Here is a 20,663-nt window from a genome sequence, read left to right on the forward strand (position 1 = left end):
TTGTTCAGCCAGATGAAGAGACATAACGACTAGCTCAGGGATTGTTATAGGTTAGACAGCCAACGACGCTCAGTGAAGCTAACAACGACAGTCTACCGATGTAAGATCGGGTACTGTACGCGGAAATAGGTCTAATGGACAGCTTCTTTTAAACTATTGAAACCTAGCTTAGATCAGTCTGATAGATTCAGGTAAACCCTCCTTGTTTAGCTAGTGTGCGTCACTTTCGAGTGAGCAACGTTCATTATTGTGAATGCAAACAACACGTGTTATCACATCTCGATTGGTCATCTGACTGAGAGGGATGTATAAAAGAGCGCGTATTTGGGGGGAGCTGGATACGGCATTTACTGGTGCACATGAATTCTCAGTAGAGCCGGGAAGAAAGCGTTCCCATACTAGTTTGTTCGTAGATTCGGATAGTGTAAGAAGAGAAAATGCAACAAGATGAAGGAAAGACTTGAGGATGAGTTATCGATAAGTTTGACAATTCGGTTGCAAACGCTTAACCAACGCTTCGGAATGTAGGCGTTGAGCAGTGCTGCCATATTATGATAATCTACACATTGTACAGTTCTGACGTCAATCTACACAGTGAGAAAGCCGCTTTTTTAAGAGGTCCAAAACCGAGTCAACCTTGTGACGATAGACATGCAGACCGCGACTGGTCAATATGACAAGTGATTTGACACCATCACCGACAATGTCCAAGGGCGGCGAAAGACAATGAACTGGACCGATAACCGACCGTTGTGCGACTAGCCTGTGAAAAACATTGAAGAAAGAGAGTCAACAAATAAGGGACGGGGGGATGTTACGAACCCTAAGCAATCTGTTCCTATATCGTTGTGGCACGAAGTACCATGACAGAATCAATAGAACACTGGCGTTTAGTGCTGGTTCATGCAGATAAAGCTCTATAAAGGAAAGGACGCTCACTGTCTGGATGGTATCTACGCCCGTCTTTTTGTTTTCAAATTCGACTCCTGCTGACCCAGTCTATCCAGAAAGAAGTGGGGACCAGACGTCGTATGCAGCGATAAGTGATGCTTACCATTATCAACGGGTAAGAGCGCCAATTTACTGACCGGAAGGTCCTTGGTTCGAACCCAACCTCTGCCTCTCAACTTCTCCTGTCTAGGCTTGGGCAACCTGGGAGTATCTCAGCCCTCGTGCTTCCTTCAGGTGATATGGCAGCTAGGCACCGAAAGGGTGCTACAGCTGAACGATTTTTTTACCATTATCAACGCTGTGTAGTTCATTAGTGACCACATTCTGGCTTCTGTGTGAAGATCTAAGAATGTATGTCTTGCGTCAACAGCCTTGAGGTTTCGGTTATAAAAATGCAGAAATAGTTACTATCAATGCTTAACACTTGCTCGAATCCAGACACCAAACAAGAGTGAAAAATAGCGCGGGGCCACCCGATATGCGATTGTCTAAGAGATTTGGGACGGTATCGGCCACCGAGGCAGCTAGATATTTGGTCTACTGCAGCCAAATAGTGCCATCGTAGACCAAATCAACAACCGTTGCCGTAAATGATATCGTGGCCAGGTGTTGGAACTTCAGTGGTATTTCACAAATGGAGCAGAGTGCAGCATGGGGAAGCATGCAAAAAGAAGCTACATGGATCACCATATTTGGTTCTGGTCCAGTTAAGTCCATCCTGCATGAAAAACACGATCGAAGGGTGTCCGGAGGCCAGCCGTTCCTAATAACCGAACATCATGTCATTTGGACGGATGTGTCACGTACAGGACACGGACTAAACGAAGGCAATCCCTGATTGGTCAGAATGCCAGCCAATCCGAGTCGAACATATTTGACTCGACGCTTCTCGTCCCCTCACGGAGATTCTAGCACGACCTTGTGGACACCCTGTGATTACCCTATAAATACAGTTGTAATAAATTTCCTTTGTTTCCATAAAGGGCTGTGTAGAGCTACTGTGACTTTTGATATACCATAGTAGGTGGAGCAGGAAGCCAAGGGACCGATACAGAGTTGCACTACCGTTCAGCAAGTCCCAACAAAGAGTCAGCAATTTTGAGGCATGTCACACGACCTTTTGATTAAAGAATCCGCAACAATAAAGAAGTTACTGATATCCAAAAGGTCACGGATAGATGTGACCGTATGCATCGCGGCACTTTTCGCCCAACTCTGTGAAGGATAAAGCCACTTACAGAGGATCATATCAGTTTATGAATAACGCCGACAGATAATCATGCAGCCAGTGGTCCTCACACATTTAAGCTATCACAGACAAAAAGTAAAACAACTCTATAACGATGGGATCGTCCGGTCCTTGTCTTAAGGGAACGGCTTCCTACTGTCATTCCATCATACTGTCACATGACCAGTGCATCTCGGAGAAGTTACTACGTTAGAATGTCTGCGCAACATGAAGAAAGTAACCTGTTTCAGTCCGAGCCACACTTCAGCTCATGTTGCAAGCTGTAAAGACTACAAAAAACAGGAAACACTCGCTCGTGAGGTATTCAATCAGACAAAACTGACACCTAACCGACAAAAATACACCATCAGTCATATGCTCAAGAAATAAAACTCACTCGTAGCTTCCTTTGGTTGATTCTGATACAGCGTTATCCCCTGCGTCTGGCTTCCATCGATAAAATAACAGGGTTTGTCCGAATGTACCTAGTATAAGTTCGGGGATGCCGTCAAAGTCGAAATCACCGACAGATGCACAATTCACGTGATCATACTCGGTGCTGTGTGGAAGTACCAGCTGATTGGACAAACCCAGACAGTCGTTGCGAAAGATGTCGCTACGTAAAAAGGGAAATACGACATTTGGAAGTTTGGAACACGTAAAAGACCATTCAATTTGCCTTCACAGGAAAGCTCACAGTAATAAACAGATAGCATGAAACACAAGTGGTTTGAGCGCGAATTTATTGACCGCAAGGTCCGCGGTTAAACCCGACCTCTACCTCTCGACTTCCCCTGTCTAGGTTTGGGCAACCTGGGAGTATCTCTGCCCTCGTGCTTCCTTCGGGTGGCATGACAGCACCGGAAGGGTGGTACAGCTGAACGAATATTTTGCAACTAACGTGAACTTAGCTTCAACACACTGTGAACGGTACATGCAATAAACTCACACCAGATTGTGCTATTCACAACTGCCCTAATATTTCTACATCCTCAGTAGAGTGACCGACTGTTAGAGTACTGCATAAAAGGTTCCAGTACGGAATCTGCTTGGGATCGAAAGGGACCGCTTAGGAAGCTAAACGTGGGAACGTTATGGAAGTAGTTGGGGTGCCACGAAGTCAGCGCAGTAAGTCAAGCCTTTCAAGTTATGGTTACAGAAACGACGCCGCCGTACTTCCAAGCCCGTAACGCGCTGCTTTTATCCGGAGTGCAAGATACTTCACAAACAGCGGCGGTCAGACGCCAAGTTGACGAGTTTCTTCGATTCAGCTAAACCAGTTTTCACAGTCATAGCAGAGCACTCCACGGATACAGGCTTTGTGAATGTTTTTTTTTTCGAATTTCCATCCCGCCGCAAATTTCGACAGTTTCCGGGTGCGACTGGTGCAGTTAATTAGGCTGTATCATGTCCGCCTACTTCCTAAGCGGGTGAATCTATCAACAGTCTCAGTGGCTCCGCCTGAGACTGATGGTATATTATTCCAAAATTTGACCGATCCTGGACAACCATTTGTATCTTGATAGCAAGAGCTACACCTCCGGGCAGTTTATTTATTTACACCGCCAAAGAGTTGAGTGTGGTCTGTATGATACACAGGCCATCCCTTATCACGGTAACAGCGTCGGCACAGTCGATCTGCTACAGTCGACCTTGCTCCCAGGTGGAAGTTCCTCAAAACCGTCGGTGCCTTTTTGGAAATAGCTTTCTCCAGAGAATCGTTCTTAGAGAATTGAACGGAACCAGAAGCATATGGCATGCTTGACATAGGTCAAAGCCGTGAGAGTTGATCATACACCTAGACACGACCCGATGCTTTCCCATTAGGTGTGTAACAGCCAAGTCCCGGAGACCAATGAAGCTGGAGTGCCCAGAATCACAACTATGCTCGTGGATGCTTGTAAGAGTGTGGCGATGCTCCAGCAGTTTTCGCAATGTCGACAGAGCTTCATCCATTGCTGAAGCTGCTTTGCTGTTCGCAGCTCAACAGTTCACTCATTATCGAAATTCAACGAATATTCTAATATCCGCTTTTGTAGCCTGACCTGTTCAGCTGTCTACTAGTCACTTTTGCTGGCAGAGTGTCTCCTGTAGCTTTGAACAGATCAACGAGAAATCGTCCTCGTCATTGGTCTTGTTCTTCCCTTCAGACACAATTTGTTCATTCATTTCAGTTGTGCTCGGTGGCCATGACCAGGGGAACAGCTTCTCCGACACGTACGGCGTACAAGTGAGCCCTGAATTGCTCAACCTAGTAACGAGTATGCCGTGGGTGTCCAACTATCAGTGACCCACCAATCTCAGAGATCGTCGTGCCGACACACGAACGGCTGAAGTTGACCGATCACTTACGCAATTACCTCGCCTGTGATATTAACCCGCTTTCTCTGTCGTTCCTCATACCTCTGAAAAAGCGGATGTCTGATACCTGAAAGATCGTGAACATGGACGAGACTACCAGTCCGTATCGCTCATAAAAGCGCAAAGGGTTTTATTGGCTCCGCCAACATGCGTTGCACTACATATCTGATGTTCAACCAGTGATCTTCGATGCTCGAAGACACACTGTGCAGGCTTGGTAGTGATTTCACTCTGAAAAGCGACCCGGTTGTTTTAGATTCGTTACATCTATCCGCTAGGTTGGTGTAGTAACGGTATTTTTCTCAGCTCAATTATCGGTCTGAGCCTCCCAATCGAGCGTTCACGTCAAAACAACCACCAAAGTTACACCAGGTATATTAACGCCCAAAACGAAGTCAGGAACATTTGTACAGCGCTTCATATGTATATATAGCGTAAGCGACAACTTTCTGAAAATTCTGACGCGTTCTGGATTCGCGATCGGCAACTGGCATTTGGCCAATACTGGGCCATGATTGGCTGTTGGGTTTAGACTTTCGACCAATCAGATCTCGGCTTGATGCCGGACTGGCAAGCGTCCCGAATTTCCGGCCAATCTTGCGTCAAATAGGCTTCTCGGCCGTAGCAGCACCTGACTGCGAGTGATAAAGCGGGATCCGTGTGAAATTTCGCCTAGCAGTAGGCATCATCAATGACCACGGAAACTCATTAATAACTTTGCACAGACAGGAGCATGGTCAGAGCCTACACTAGTGTTCCAGTACGATCAACAATCTCGTACTGATCTCCACCATTATTAGCCTATAGCGATGCAGTCAACATTCACCAACTTCGAGCTGCCAGTGGTGAGCACCAGGTTACAAGATGTCGTCTCTGGAAGCTTTAGCCGATAGGAAATAAGCGATAGTCGGAATATACACTTAAGAGCGGTTCGCCATCGCTGACCCCGGGCGTATCCAAACCGTATGATTCTCCGAATTATGCTTTTTGAGGCGTCAGTCGATTACTCCGAACGTTAAGTTCCCCAATTATGACTTCGGGGTTCACTTATGGAGCATGCATTTGCAAATAGGTGCAAAGATCAACGCTAGTTTGATCGGAACTACAAGCAGCATAAACAGCATAACCGATCAACATGATTTGTGCACAGGCTGCCGTTAGTCGGCCTCCACTTATGTAAGACATTCTCAGATCGGCAAACCAGGGTATTCTAACTCCTCCGGCACATAAATCTCCAGAGCGGTGTAAGTGACGGCGACCTCATACAGAGCCTTCGACTGAAGTCATACATCGGAGTTGTAGAAGACAGCAGACAATAATATCAAAGGGCCTTCAGAGTAGTGGCTGACGCCGTTCGTTTGTGAATCCGCCTTCGCGCACGAATGCTGAAACCGTCTAGTAAAGAGGAAGTTTGAGTGGTAGGAAGGCACCGCATTCTCTGAATGGCCGGTCTGTAGAAACAGCAGATGTGAATGGTAGCAAACTAGCCCCAAACAAAGGCTGGCTGGATGCAGACAACAACATCTTGTTCACGTTGTTGATAGATGTAAGGCTTACAGATATATTAGTATAATATACTGTCGATGGGCGTAATACTGCCCGGTTGTTCACAGAGAACGGTCTGCCATGCGCCCAAATTATGAGGTTGAGCAGTCGGTGGGGCAATCGCAGTTGATATGCCCTTTTGATGAGACCAGAAATCCTGAGAACGCCGTGCTCCCATGTTCCTCAAAGTTGCGGCCGAATATCAGAGGTTAACACCTTCATCCTGCGATGCTGCATAAGCCAAGATCTACCAAGCCGGTTAAAGCGCTCTCGCCCTTCACTTTTGAGGAGATATCTTCACCACGACGTGGCGAATAAAACGTATTCGTCGGAAGCCATGTGAGATCATTTCGAAAGTAGATGCTGGCCGGTCCATACATGTCACACACTCCTAGGGCGTGTGCGGGCACTGCAAGACGGTGGTTCATCGGGCCCCAGATGGATACACATCACAAACGAAACCCGAACAGCTCGTCTACCATTCTCGTGGGGCGTGTGCGGCACTGCAAGACGGTGGTTCATCGGGCCCCAGATGGATACACATCACAAACGAAACCCGAACAGCTCGTCTACCATTCTCGTGTATCGTGGGAACTGAGGTCGGCCAGCAATAGATGAGGCATTACTGATCACACAGTTTCATTCAATCTTGTATTCTTGTATGCTTCAATTTTGTCCTTGAGTTGCTCAACCGGTATTGTCACACGCATGGTTCGTACCCACCTTACAGATAACGTGGATAAGTTTAGTCAAAATGGCTGCAATGTATGTCTTATTGCTACCATAAAGTTCTAAATCGAACACAGTTGCACAATGCATGAAAACAGAGTCATTAGAAGAGGCAATGGTGTCAAAAAGTGTGAACTTACCTATAGACCACGGCGGCTTCGAAAGCAGAACAAACTAGCAGATCCCACCTGTCAGTGTCATTAGAACAAGGGTCACCTAAATAGGGCGAAAGTAAGGGGGTTACCAACACCGCGGAAAAATGCAGAGAATAATCATCGGTTGATATTGGAAATTTAGTCATGTGAAAGATAAAACAATCTACCGAAAACATGCACTTTGAACCAACTAGAAAGCCTAATGGAAAGACTACTAAATGCAGTAAATCTGAGGGTCTGGAAGATCGATCGGTTCTTTCATGCATAACCTCCGTGGAACGACTAGGGTTGGGGTTGCTTCGAAATCTACGAAAATGCTGTGAACTGGACGCGTGGAGTCGACATTGAAACCACACTGCACAAGGCTGGCGATGTAGCTTCAAGTTGTTTCGCAGTTTTATCACGATGCAGGACAACTCGTGCGCAGCAGAATCTGTCCAGTCATTAGAATCGTGGACTAGGATAGCCATCATCCTACCGGGAGGAGGTGGAACCAAGGTGACAATAACTCGGCAGCTAGGTGAGCATGTTTCAAGACGTACAACTCAAATCGATCAATCGGAATCAAACGTGGGACGACAGATGCAGAAGGATGGAAATAAAGTCAGTGTGACCAGCCAAATAGAATAACACAACAGTTTCAGTCTATACTATGAAGGTCTTCACAGGCTCCGAACACAGAAATGAACTCAAACAAAATCCAAGACTTTGACAACCGCAAAAACGCCTTTACTATTGCCGAAGACCGGGACACCCGAGTTAATCTTAAGGACTTCAGGAAGTTTGGTCTGGGACAACGCTCCGATAACGGTGATCGTCTGATGAGTCAACCGACTGTTCACTGTCGACATTCGTTTTCAGCAACCGCAAGGGCGCTTAACCGTGCGGTACTTAAATGACGGCCACAACCTACCAAATAGTGTTTTGAACCGTCAGAGATGGGTTTCAACCGCAGGATTCTAACAACACTACAAAGGGAGTCGAAATTGGAGAGCCCGGCAGTTGAAACCATACCCTTGCTCGCGCCCGCATACCGCTGTGTCTAACGACTACTCGTAAACTACTTCTGTCACGGCGATTCGAAGTGGCTATCCTCGGACAACCGGAAACCAAGCTCTCCCAAATTCCACAACCACACAACAAGGCTGAAAGCCCCCAGGAATTCCAACCGCTAAGTGCTTCATTCAACGACTAATAGACGAGGCTCAAGAATGAAACGACTCATCTGAGTACGGTATCAAGAAGTTGGAAAGACCAGATTCCCCACGAAAAGTACTCAACTCTTATTTTCATAAAGAAAACTATTCACAAGGTTGCAAAAAACTCTTCGACACCCCACACCCGGCTTCGCCATTCTTGGGGCTCAACAGGTAGGTGCAGTCCCCGAGTTTCTGTTAACCTCATGTTCTACTTGAACACAAATTGGACTGTTTCCGAGAAATACATCCATTTGCGAATCAATTTGGTTCACGAGAGACTCAGCTGAATCTCTCGTTTATGATATTCTACAACTGAATGTGCTGCAAACAGGTTGCTCATGGCTCAGTAGGTACGACACTCGATGAATCGCTGTATATTTTTATAAAGGAAACTACTCACAAAGTTGTTGAAAACTCTGACAGCAACCTTGTGAGTAGTTTCCTTCATGAAAATATACAGCGATTCATCGAATATCGTACCTACTGAGCGATGAGCCGGCCTGTGTGCAGCACATTCAGTTGGAGGACATCATAAACGAGAAATTCATTTGAGTCTCTCATGAAAAGCAAATTGATTTGCAAATGAATGTATCACTCAACTCTTAGTTCTTGTCAGGAATGATTGACTGAACGTTTTACTAGGATATGGGAGTCTGATGGTAAGCTTCTCCACCCATCAGAAATAGCTACTTCCGGGCAACTGATGGAAACTGTTTATAACTTTGAAGCATTAGTTGACTACCCTGGAGTTCAGCTGATCTGAGAATAGCAAATTAGCGACCTTGGGTGTGCTGGCAAAACAGTGGTCTTGTATTGGAAAATTTGCTACCTCCTTTCAGTTGAACTTGAAATCACCGGGCCAAACTTCTCAGAAACTGTCAGTCAAATATTGGTTCTGGCACCGCCTTAGAGACCTGGTGGCAACTCAAATCTATGTTTCTGTGCCGCACAGCACCTCCGTCGCTCCCCGGGGAAACAACATGTTGGGCACATCGGTGAATCAAGAACGAAAGCAAACTGTGGTCCACCCTCCTCCCCTCCAAAGAGGAAACACCAGAATGTCAAGACGTTTGATCATTTACTCGATCCCCACTGTCGCTAATGTCATACATAGTACTGCCAAACTCATCCGTGGAGCCAGTGGATCTCAAATAGTTGTTCAGAACGGTAGGTAGACTACAAGCATCAGAACAGAACACGTAAAATGGACTGCAATACAGACTGTAAACGGGACGGATGATAAACGGAAGTTGGACACATACAGCCCTACAAATGTCCAACACCGAACCACTGAATTTGCTTTGTTGCTGTAGAGTTCTCCATGCGAGTGTCTTCTTTGATTGAGCCGAACGATGGCAGCTCACTATAATTACGCACTAGAATATCTCATTTATGGAGCACACACGTAGACAAAACGGAGAAAAGCTATATATCATTTTGATAAACATATACAACTGAAGGTACGAAATAGTCGTATACTCTTCGAAAGCCTCCCAAGGAAGTCTGTTAGGTGGAATTCCGCACCAAAACCACATTGCGGCACGCAGTTAGGCGGTGCTACGGCCAAGAAGCTTATCATGCACGCGATTGTTTGCTTGCCAGTTCACGCTCAAGACCGAACGTCTGGAATCAACAACCAATCATGGTCTAGTATCCGCCGAATGCCAGTTGCCAGTGGCGCATTCGGAAAGGCGTCGGAATTCCCGGAATGCCGTCACCGTATCTATCTTAGATACGACGCGCTGTACACATACCTTTGATCTGCCAATATACACTAATTTGTAAACTAATTCGGTTTTTCGAGAGACTCACCTGGAACCCAGCTGAACCTCTCGTTTGTGATGTTCTCAGGCAACTGAATGTGCTGCACCAGGCCACCTCGTGTTTCAGTCGCTACGATTTTCGAGATATCGCGATACATGTCTTTGCAATGCACTACTCATAAGGATGCTGAGTAGTACATTACAAAGATATATTTCTGATCTGGTTTTGAGCGCTTAATAGATGTTGTGCACGTTTGGTGGTTCGTTTGACGGAAAGATAGTTTGGAAGGCTCAGACCGAGAACTAAGTTGAGGAAGTATCGATATTACAAGTCTCTCCTTGTGTCATGATACTGCGGTAAGATGGGCACAACCGAACGGAAAAGAAAAGACGGCATGATGAACATCACGTTTGGTGGATAAGCGAGTAAAAGTGGGTCAGTGAATCGTGGTTCATTAGCAAGAACACTTGCGGTGATTTCGATAAACACACCTGTGAGACCAGGACACGGGGTGAACAACCGAACGGATGTGATGGCCGAATCGTGCGAGAACTCCAATTTCTGTAATAAAACTGGAAATGGAAAAGGACTGTGGAATAACAGATGAAGGGATGAGAACAATCCAGAGTGATATAGTATTCTCTATAGTACAACATCGAACAGGTCAGGTGGCTTCGATCGCATTAGAGAAATGATCTTATAACACAGGGACGAATAGCCTTAAGGTTGCCTTAAGGTGCAGCGTACAGCCGTACGATGTTATCAGAGAGGGACTGCGTGAAGAGAGTCACAAGACAGCCGGCGTACCATAGATTAAGCTACTACTGCTTTAGCTCAGTTGAACCATACGTAAAACTGTTAGGCAGAATTCCTCATCGATACCACTTTACTGCACAGTCAGACGCTGCTAAGAAGCCTATCCACGCAAGTGATTGGCTGGAAGATCGGGCCGCTTGCCAGTCCACCATCAAAGTGAGCCCTGATTGGCCGAAATTTTGGGCCCAACCGCCACGCACGATCCGGCATCTGCCGAACGCTGGTTGACAATGGCGCATCCAGGCGTCCGCATACACTTTATATACGACGCGTTGTACATGTTTTTGACCTGGTTTTGCGGCCCTAATACATGTTGTGCACCATTGGTTGTTGTCCTGATGAGAACGCCGGCTTGGAAGGTTCAAACGGAGAACTACGTTGAGAAAATACCGTTATTACAAAAACTTAAAAAATCTCACCCCACCTCACCCTCCCCCGCCCCCGCAAAAAAACGATGGTTAACCGAGTCTCATAGTTGGGTTGTGGCGGAAATCCAGACCTCCAAATCCTCGGAAGAGTGGACGAGTAAGCTGGGCCAGTGATAACACAATTGTCAATGACGCCTGGATGCGTCATTGGCAGCCAGCATTCGGCAGATGCTGGATCATGCGTGGCGGTTGGGCCCTGCGCTACGAAGACAGATGCCCTCACTTCAACAGGATAAGCCGCAAGTCATTTCGAAACCTCCGAAGAGGAGCCATCGTCAGGAGAGCAAAAAAGCCCCATTGTTGTGTTGGTCTCCTTTAGGGGAAAATATTTATTTGCGAACGAGTATTAGTAGATATCTACCTCGGGCATTCGAATGTTGAAACGACTGCATTCATGCGGTAGCCAAGTTACACTAAAATAAAATAGTTCAGCCGTAGCACCCTTTCGCTAGCTGGCTGCCACGCCACCCGAAGGTTGTACGAGGGCTGGGATACTGCCAGGTTGCCCAAGCTTAGACAGGGGAAGTTGAGAGGCAGAGGTCGGATTAGAACCACGGACCTTCCGGTCATCAAATTAGCGCTCAAACCACTGAGCCATCTCGCCAAGTTATACTATCAACCACAAATGCACTAACCGTCCAATCTACGGTAGCCTTGTTTGGCTCGTCACCTTTAACCAGACAGGAGACACTTCTGAGAGGGATTTAAGGGGCGATACATTCGATTCAGATGAGTAAACCTACCTCCCTGCTTCATATCTGTCCGATACACTCCAAACCACCCGTCTTGACCACCGAAAGCAGACAGACGAACGGAAGGAGTGGAAGTTGGGAGCATAAAGTCCATGTAGAGTATCCTGCGATTAAAAATAGGTTCGGAAATGGAACACTTTGACAAGCCCGGTGGTCAACGCAAAATATGGACAGTGCTTAAAGGCGGAATAGAAGCTGGTGGTATTAAAAACTGTCCCGAAAAAGGTATTACATCTAAACTGGATTTGTATCGAGTCTAACCTTACAGATTACACACAGTGGTGCATAGGATGAAAAATAGGGGCTATGAAATAAGTGGGTAGTGCGTTTGGTGAGACCGAGACGAATGATCAGATGGGCTGGATGAGGAGAAAATGAACATCACACGCCACTGATACCCGACTAATGTTAGGTTTTGTTGTGGGTGGTTGCGGGGTTTGTAGTGTCCACATTCGCACCAGCCTCGTTAAAACAGTCATGCTCCAGTGCTGGAGTAATTATTCTGGTGAGACCACACCAAAGGGAATCGAGTTTCGCTCTTATGGGTGCTTAGTAGTCGTGCATATCCTATCGCAGTACCGGGGTTCGAGCTCCGGACATCTGGCATGCGAGGGGAGCGCGTTACCATTACTCCACCAGCGCACGTTGGACGCATTTGAATTTTCACGTCTGAACAAGCGAACACGTTCACGCCTGAGTGATGTGAGTGGCGAACTCGACGCCTTGAACGACGACCCAGTGACGTATATTGATTGTGCCGGCTGACTGGCCCGCCTGTCAGCACTTTCCAGTCAGGTGTTGCCACAGACGCCATAGGATATGCACTGCTGATGAGCTCTAATATGAGCGAAACTCGAGTCCAGTGCTTCCCCCCTTTGGTGTGGACTCACCAGAATAATTACGTCAGCACAGGAGTACGAGTGTTCAATCGAGAGTGATGTGAACCTGATGTGAGGTTATTTCTAAAGTTTTTTTCACTTCGCGATAAGAGAATCTGCAAAAGACATGTTTTAACCGGGTTTAATCTTCACAAATGAATCAGTTTCTGAAGCTGAGAGGTGACTTATTTCAAATACGGTATGGTCATGTAACCTTATGGTTGTCTTTGATTTTGTGTGCCACTTGCTAGCGCACAGCACAACTTTCTAACGGTCCGATTGTTGAGGATGTCAGTATCCCCAAAAACTGCTTATTTTTCTAGGTATTGCCAAATTATTCTCCAAAAATTTTGAATTTTTGAATTTCGCGCCTTGTTGCACCTCAATCCAAAAAGACAGCGCCCTTTTCCTATTGGCCAATTATACTTTGTGTGCACTAACTGACTTATCGCATCATCATCATCATCATCATCAATGACAGCACATCAATGTTGGCACTGATGCTTCACTGCCGACTTATCGCTCCCCAAGGTCGCTCGAAATATATATATATATATATATATATATATATACGACGTTGCTCTCACTGTAATTCGCCTTTGGTTGAGGCAGTAAAAGCCCTCTTCTGAAGGTCTGGCCTTCTCTTTCTGCGCTAGGAGTGACTGGGCTCGCGTCATAGCTGGGGATTCGTGCGCTCGCTCTCAGGTCGCGTATAGCCGTTGATCGCACCCGATTCTGTTACATATAACCGACACAAATCGACGAAGCCACTTTGAGGCTACGCGGAGGCAAAAAAGCACACAAGCTCTGGTTGGTGGATATCCCAACCAATCAGAGTGCAACTTACACTGGTCCGCAGTTTATTCATGACACAGTGCTCTGATCGCCTTTCTTGGGGGAGGGGTGGACCCATTCAGAAGAGTGTGACCCATAAGAGCAATGGTAGATCATGGCTATAGTCCAAGAGAGTTGTATACACAGAATGCTCAGAACCGCACAGTTCAGATCCATCATTTCGTCAGGGTACCGCGGTTTGATTGCAAATAACCGGTGTGCTTCACAACTCTGTACTTTGTACTCAAGTACGAGCGGTTAGCTGATATTCAGATGCGCTGCCAGTAGTCCCGTAACTAATTTGCCCGTCTACGAAATTGTGTAAGCATAAAGCATTTGGGGTTGAAAAAGAGTGAGAAAACTCCACAACTCCCCAAAAAAGGATAGTTCTATGGAAAAAAAAATTACAGCTCTGAAGAAGCACTTCTTGTCAGCCACTGCCCAGTAAACACAATGCCACCGGTGGCTAACGGTGGCCAAATGTGGCTAGGTTTGCCACTGATTCCGTTGATGAATAAAAACCCAACATAGCATTTGTTGCATAAAAGCCTTCTGAAAACAAATATAACAGGATATTCTGGATACTGGATCTCTATTTACAAAGTCATTTTCGAAACCGATTTGTCTGAATGCACCACCGATTAAATACATCATGTACTTTTTGGGTTGCCACCGGTGGCGCCATCGGTGGCAAGCGTGACATGCGGTCAGACCTTCAGGTTAGTAAAAGCGTTCAGCTGTAGCACCCTTCCGGTGCCTAGCTGCCATGCCACCCGAAGGAAGCACGAGGGCTGGGATACTGCCAGGTTGCCCAAGCCTAGACAGGGGAAGTCGAGTGGCGGAGGTCGGATTCGAACCGCGGACCTTCAGGTTAGTAATCCGCGCTCTAACCACTTCGGCCAAGGAAACCAAATATGACGAATTACAACGCGACTAAACCTAGCCCTGGTGAGAAACAAAAGGTGACCGACACAGATTAGTAAAAAGACGTTTGAGACTATTATCACGTTTTGGATATAAACTGGATATGTGGCAGCGTCATGCCTCGCACGAAGCGTTAGTACACCCGCGCCATAATGTCTCCACTGTTTTGTTTGAACACTTCTTGATGAATGAGGGTTATCCCTGATAAACAACGCTTTTCACGGGAACGGAGATGCCAGGTTGCCCAAGCCTAGACAGGGGAAGTCGAGTGGCGGAGGTCGGATTCGAACCGCGGACCTTCAGGTTAGTAATCCGCGCTCTAACCACTTCGGCCATCTCGCCCCCTATTTGCCACCTTTGACCACCCATGGCCACCGGTGGCGCATCGAAGCTTCAGTGTCGCGCACTGAACTCCATGGACGTTAGGTTGACGCCATGAAACAAGCTCCTTGACATGGGAAAATCGTTCACCTGTAGAACCATTTCGGTGCCTAACTGCAAAGCCACCCGAAGGAAGCACGAGAGCTGGGATACTGCCAGGTTGCCCAAGCCTAGACAGGGGAAGTAGAGAGACAGAGGTCGGATCCGAACCACGGACCCACCGGTCAATAAATTCGCGCATTCTCGTTCCCCTTTGCATAGAGTGAACGTGCTTTTTTAGCCCTATAGTGGCGTTTTCATTCACGGTCCTCTTTAAATCGATGAAGACAACTTTCAAGGGGAAAACATTTCATAGGCAGCATGTCTCTAAAGGGCAGTTCAGTAGGAGACAGATGGTGGATGAGCGAGACCAAAACACTCGCTCACAACCACACTGATAAGTTTAGAAGAGACCGCATACACAAAAACGCAACTTGGCTACGGAGTAGAATACGTCTCGGGCGAGATGGCCCAAGTGGTTAGAGCGCGAATTTACAGACCGGAAGGTCCCGGAAGCTTCGAACCGACCTCTGCCACTCGACTTCCCCTGTCTAGGCCTGGGCAACCTGGCAGTATCCCAGCCCTCGTGCTTCCTCCATGTGGCATGGCAGCTATGCACCGGAAGGGTGTCACAGCTGAACGAGAATACGCCTCAGATTTTGGTCTCAATACGTGCGGTTCTCTCATAAGAACGCCGAACAACGGTACTGAGTGAACCCAGTTTATTTAGGGCCACAACTCCATCTGCAAGTTTCCCATTGCGAAAAAATAGCTTCCATGGTTTACCTGGGGTCTACGAAGCCTTCTGATATTACGAATTGACTGGACAAACACTCCATGGCGCTATCACCACATCTACGATCACGTGGGAGATTCGACGAAACCTAATGAGATTATATTGCTTCAGTTTAACGACATGAAATTGTTCGATCACAAAACTGTTTTCACCACAAAAGACAAAGTCCCCGGGCCAGTTCGAAGAGGTGCTTTCAATAAGATCACGAACAGCTCGCTCTGAGTGAAAAGCATTTACTACACGCGTGATAAGTCCGGGAGTGGGTAATAGAAGTAGGATGGGTGTATAGTGCACATCGATCAGTCTTGCTGAATTCACGTGCGATAGTAGTCGGTTAGTTCCACGGGACGGGGGGCTTTCTGTACAGTGGGTGATCTGGACAGTTTGGCTCCAAGCCTTTCACAACTAGACGAGGTGACATCATCGGGGCACAGTGAGTGGAAGTGCGTTCTCCTCAAGCGCCAATTATTCCTATCCGTTTAGCATGGACAACTCCAAAGATAATTTTAAAGTCTGGCCTCGTCAACTCAACAGCGACACGATCAAACAAGATAGAACCATTCTTATTTTGTTGATAATTTTGCAACTCATACCTAGTTAGGTAAAGCCAAGGTACACTCGCAGCTTGCCTTTTAGACGCCACATTCAAAGTGGAGACAGTGGATGCGGACGATTTAGTCGTCCAGTACATACGGTGAAAGATGCACCTGAAGATATTTTTTTGACGTGCTTAATAGTCGTATTGGATGCACGTTTCTGGCATGCACACTCTCGACACGAAGTACCAACCAATGGTCCCACAGGAGCCTCTTTCTACCTGGAAACATAGTGTAACGGTGGATATTACTGATGAGAGCATGCGAGTAGTATGTTTTCTCGTAAATCCGCTTCGCGTCTCTTGAAAAGTGAGATCTATTACGGAATTCGTGAAGTCGCTTTGCAGCATTTGCTTGCATTTGAGAAGCAGACAATGGATATCCAGGAAAGTTTAGGAAGACGCGTTCAAAGATAAGATGGATGCATATGAGAGTTCTGCTCCCCCGTCTAATAGTCTGTAACTGTTCAGTTGGTGTTTCTCTAATAAACAACTCCTCAGCGAAGGCCGTCTTCCTTTTCAATAGTACATTCAAGTGCAATCATGCAGTGGGGGAAGCAACCCAATGTGACTCAGTGGTTAACGCACAGACTTATTAGTGGTTCCACTCCAACCTCTGTATCCCGACCGGTCCATTCAGGGCTTGGACAACCTGAAGGTACCTCCATCCTCATGCTTCCTTCATGTGGCATGGGAGCTAGGCACCGAAAGGGTCGTACAGCCAAACGATCAGCTTATTATTTAGCCAGAAGGGGGCACCAAATATAAGGGAGTGCTTTTGACAAATATGAGCCTAGACAAATCTACTGGCTTCGGTGGATATTCCCCAGGGTTTGTCCCGATACACTCTCGCATGATGAATGACCGCAAACTAAAAGTTTAGCGAACCAAGATAAAACCGGAAAGTGGAAGTAGTTCGTCATTGAAGGGAATACTGGACCAATTGAAAGTTCATCCCGAATGCGACTGGCATTCCTCCTTTGTTCATTCGCCGTAGATTCCGTCTGAATATCATTCACCAAAATTGGCGCTAACTGTAAACGACCAAATAAGGTATCTACTAAACGTCTATCTGTTTCTTCAGTCTTTTGGGCCGTGTGGGAAACTTTTTTTAACCAGATAATTAAAAGCAAGAATCTGCTCTTCGGCGAAAACAATGCACATAAATGGGAAGAGAAACTCACGTTGTCCGCGGTATATGAGCAAGTTCCGGGAACAGATTGAGGGAGGATGTTAGGCTAAGCTCTCCGTACACACTATCCACTGATTCGTTGTGCGTTCCGTGAGAATTTGAGACAGAACCAGAACCGCCTGAACCTCCTTTGACATGCTGATCACATGCAAGAGTGGAAAGAACGTGGGTGAACATGTTTGCAAAAGAAGGGAAGGTGGGAGGTGTCTGTTTACATTCAGTGCTTAATGGATCGAGCATGCGACAAGTGATTAGGATTTAATTGTATTCCCCGTTGTGGAATTCATCAGCTGTCTTGTTCATTCGGCGCATAACACCCACACAACCCGTAAGAAGCGGGACGATCTACGCGTAAGGCATCCCAAATAAGGTTGCTAAAAAATTCTTCGACAGCCCACGATAGATTCCGTCCTTCTTGAGGCTCATCAAGTAGGCGCATTTCCCCAGTTTCCATCCGACCTTATTTCTACTTGAACCCAAATTGGACGGAATTCGCCAATACGGACTTGTTTTTGACGAAAGTCAAGAGAGGTGAAACCAGTCGTGGGCTATCGGAGAGTTTCCGGTAACCCAGCAAGTGGTTGGGGGGGCGAGATGGCTCAAGTGGTCAGAGCGCGAATTTACTGACTGGAGGGTCCGTGGTTCAAAATCCGACCTCTGCCTGTCAACTTACCCTGTCTATGCTTGGGCAACCTTCCAGCATCCCAGCCCTCGTGGTTCCTTCGACTAACGTGGCAGCTAGGCACGGGAAGGGTGTTGCAGCTGAGCAATTTTTTTGCGAGTGATGTGGTACGCCTCAACAGTGCATTGCGACATCTCGTATATCGTAGTAACTGGAAATTTGGTTTAGTCAAATCTTGAAATTGATGTAGTAGTGCGTGATAAGATGAAACGTCGCTTTTAAAACCTGTGACTGGATAGATGGAGGGCGGAACGATAGAATGTCCTTTCTTAGACAGTTGAGTATTTGCGTCAATAAGACGTTGTTGTCACAGGTCTACCAAAAGGTTGAAACGAGTGAGGAAATCCGCGCCGATAATGAATGCGGGACGTCAGCCAATTTCAAAGATCCAAGGGAAGTCGCGGCGTAACCACAGATTCAGTCGTAGAGTGCGCTGTCCGTAAGTTTTAATGGGAGAACAATTCGCGGCGGTAAATGTAAAAGAAGAAGGGATGGGTTTGCAGGAAACGGCACTTGCAGGAATAATGCTGATGTCAGCCCCAGTGTCTACCAAAAAAAATGAGACCGGAGGGTTTGCCGACGATTGTGAGGCGGCGAGTTATATGCGTTGGGCTTAGAACTTTACTCGCCTCTATAGTTCGGCCTGTCGGTTTCTCGATGTTGCGTAAGAAGTCGGGTGACTTGACCGGAAAGAACATGGTTGTGTACACTACCGTGCTCTGTGTTCGAATGTACTGTGATACCAACAATATGTTTGTCCTCGGGAGGATGAGTGTGAACGAGAATTGGAACGTGAACGAAAGGATGCACGAGGGTACGGTTGAGATCAGATTATACGGATAGTCGCGATCTGATTGGCTAACTGATCGAGCCGATCGTGAAGGGCAGACATAGAATCTGATGCGTCAACAGGGGAAATGTTAATGGAACATGGTTGATTTGCGAGTATCTTATCTGCTCTGCTAGCAAGTCCAGCTAGTGAAACATCTGAACTGGAAGCTAGAATTGATTGTACGTCGGCAGGTAAACATTTCAGAAAAACCTGTCCAAACAAGGCTTCATCAATTTTACGGTCCCCCATGATGTTGTAAAGTCGTCACAACAGTTGAGACGGGGTAGAGCCATCGAGAGATTCTCCGCTCAGTAGTTGTTTCAGTCGCTTATGTTCGGATAAACTACAGCGTTTGATGATGGCGGTACGTAATTGAGTATACGGCTTGATGCCGTCAGGGTCTATTAAAACGTCGCGTAAGTCGGCTGCGATTTCAGGAGGGAGTACTGCAAACACATGGTAATACATAGTATGCTCTTGGCTGATTCCGCGAATGGCAAACTGAGCTTGAACTTGTGTGAACCAGATGCATGGGTCGTGGTGCCAGAATGGTGGAAGATGAACAGAGGCGGCGTTGATGTTGGGTGTCGGTGCAGTTGAAGGTGAGGGAATGACTTGTGCAAGAGGATCTGACATGGTATCGTCACGTCGGGCTCACCAATTATTAGTGTTCTCTATTGTTAACAACAAAAGCCACTTGATAAATCAGAACGCTAGGAAGCGACACTGAGAAAATTTGTTTTAAGAGCGTCAGGTTACAACACCTTAATCGAGTCGAATACAATACCAAAAATGGGAATGTGCAAATGAAGGACTTATCGCTCTAAAAATGGGAATGTACAAATGAAGGACTTATCGTTCTGAGCGGAAGTTGCAATAGTTCCACCGAGTTGGTATGGGCGCGGGTAATCGTGTTTCTTTTGGCAGATTCATTGCTACACGTTCCTAGTTGTCCGCGATTGTTGTTGGGGCGAGCCGGTCTGTGTTCCGACGCGCGAGTGATGCGTGAGGGTGTGGGTGTTTGATTGTGTTTTGTCCTTATTTAGGAGAGTTTGATGTGTGTATAAAACGTGAATCGTTCCGATGCGTACTAGACAGGAACTGACTTGTATAACAGGTCAGTCGCGGGATCTAGTAAACACGCATGTACTGGACAAATTAGATGAAGCCGGTTGAGGGGACATGGAAATGTCCGCTAAAGCCTACGCCTTAGTCTTCAATTCACGTGGATTAAATAGAACCCGATAAACCGCTGAGATTTTGAGGTGAAATCGGTCAACGTATGATAAAGGCAAGAAGTACAGGAAAACCGTTCCGTTCTTGTTGGCAATCAGCAAATAGGTGAATCACAAAAGTAGTCGAGAAGAGAACAGGATTCTTCTTCGAAAAATTCGTCAACCCAGCGACCGAGTAGCGGACACGAAATCGACGAGTCGTATGCGGCCGTGAAAACACCTACGTCCCAGAACGCATTGGAGTACATCACAGCGGATGACTAACGACATATCAGGATATCTCTTCACCCCAATAGGCCGTAGGGAATCCCAATTTGGGCTCAAGAAGAACACAAGGTTGACGGAAA

The 20,663-nt window shown here is 46.7% G+C and overlaps 1 protein-coding gene across 1 annotated transcript; it reads right to left on the bottom strand.

Moving 5' to 3' along the window:
• Positions 1 to 226: 226 nt before the first annotated feature.
• On the bottom strand, positions 227 to 17,839 carry T265_02114 (hypothetical protein; the record flags this gene model as incomplete). The annotated part of the gene is made up of 6 exons (XM_009166273.1): positions 227 to 763; positions 2,577 to 2,795; positions 6,955 to 7,030; positions 10,424 to 10,504; positions 11,920 to 12,032; positions 17,560 to 17,839. The coding sequence occupies 6 exons, from the start codon at positions 17,805 to 17,807 to the stop codon at positions 583 to 585; spliced, it is 918 nt and encodes a 305-aa protein (XP_009164537.1).
• Positions 17,840 to 20,663: the final 2,824 nt, after the last annotated feature.

This window comes from Opisthorchis viverrini (genome assembly GCF_000715545.1).
Source record: "Opisthorchis viverrini unplaced genomic scaffold opera_v5_24, whole genome shotgun sequence".
Lineage (NCBI taxonomy): Eukaryota > Metazoa > Platyhelminthes > Trematoda > Opisthorchiida > Opisthorchiidae > Opisthorchis > Opisthorchis viverrini.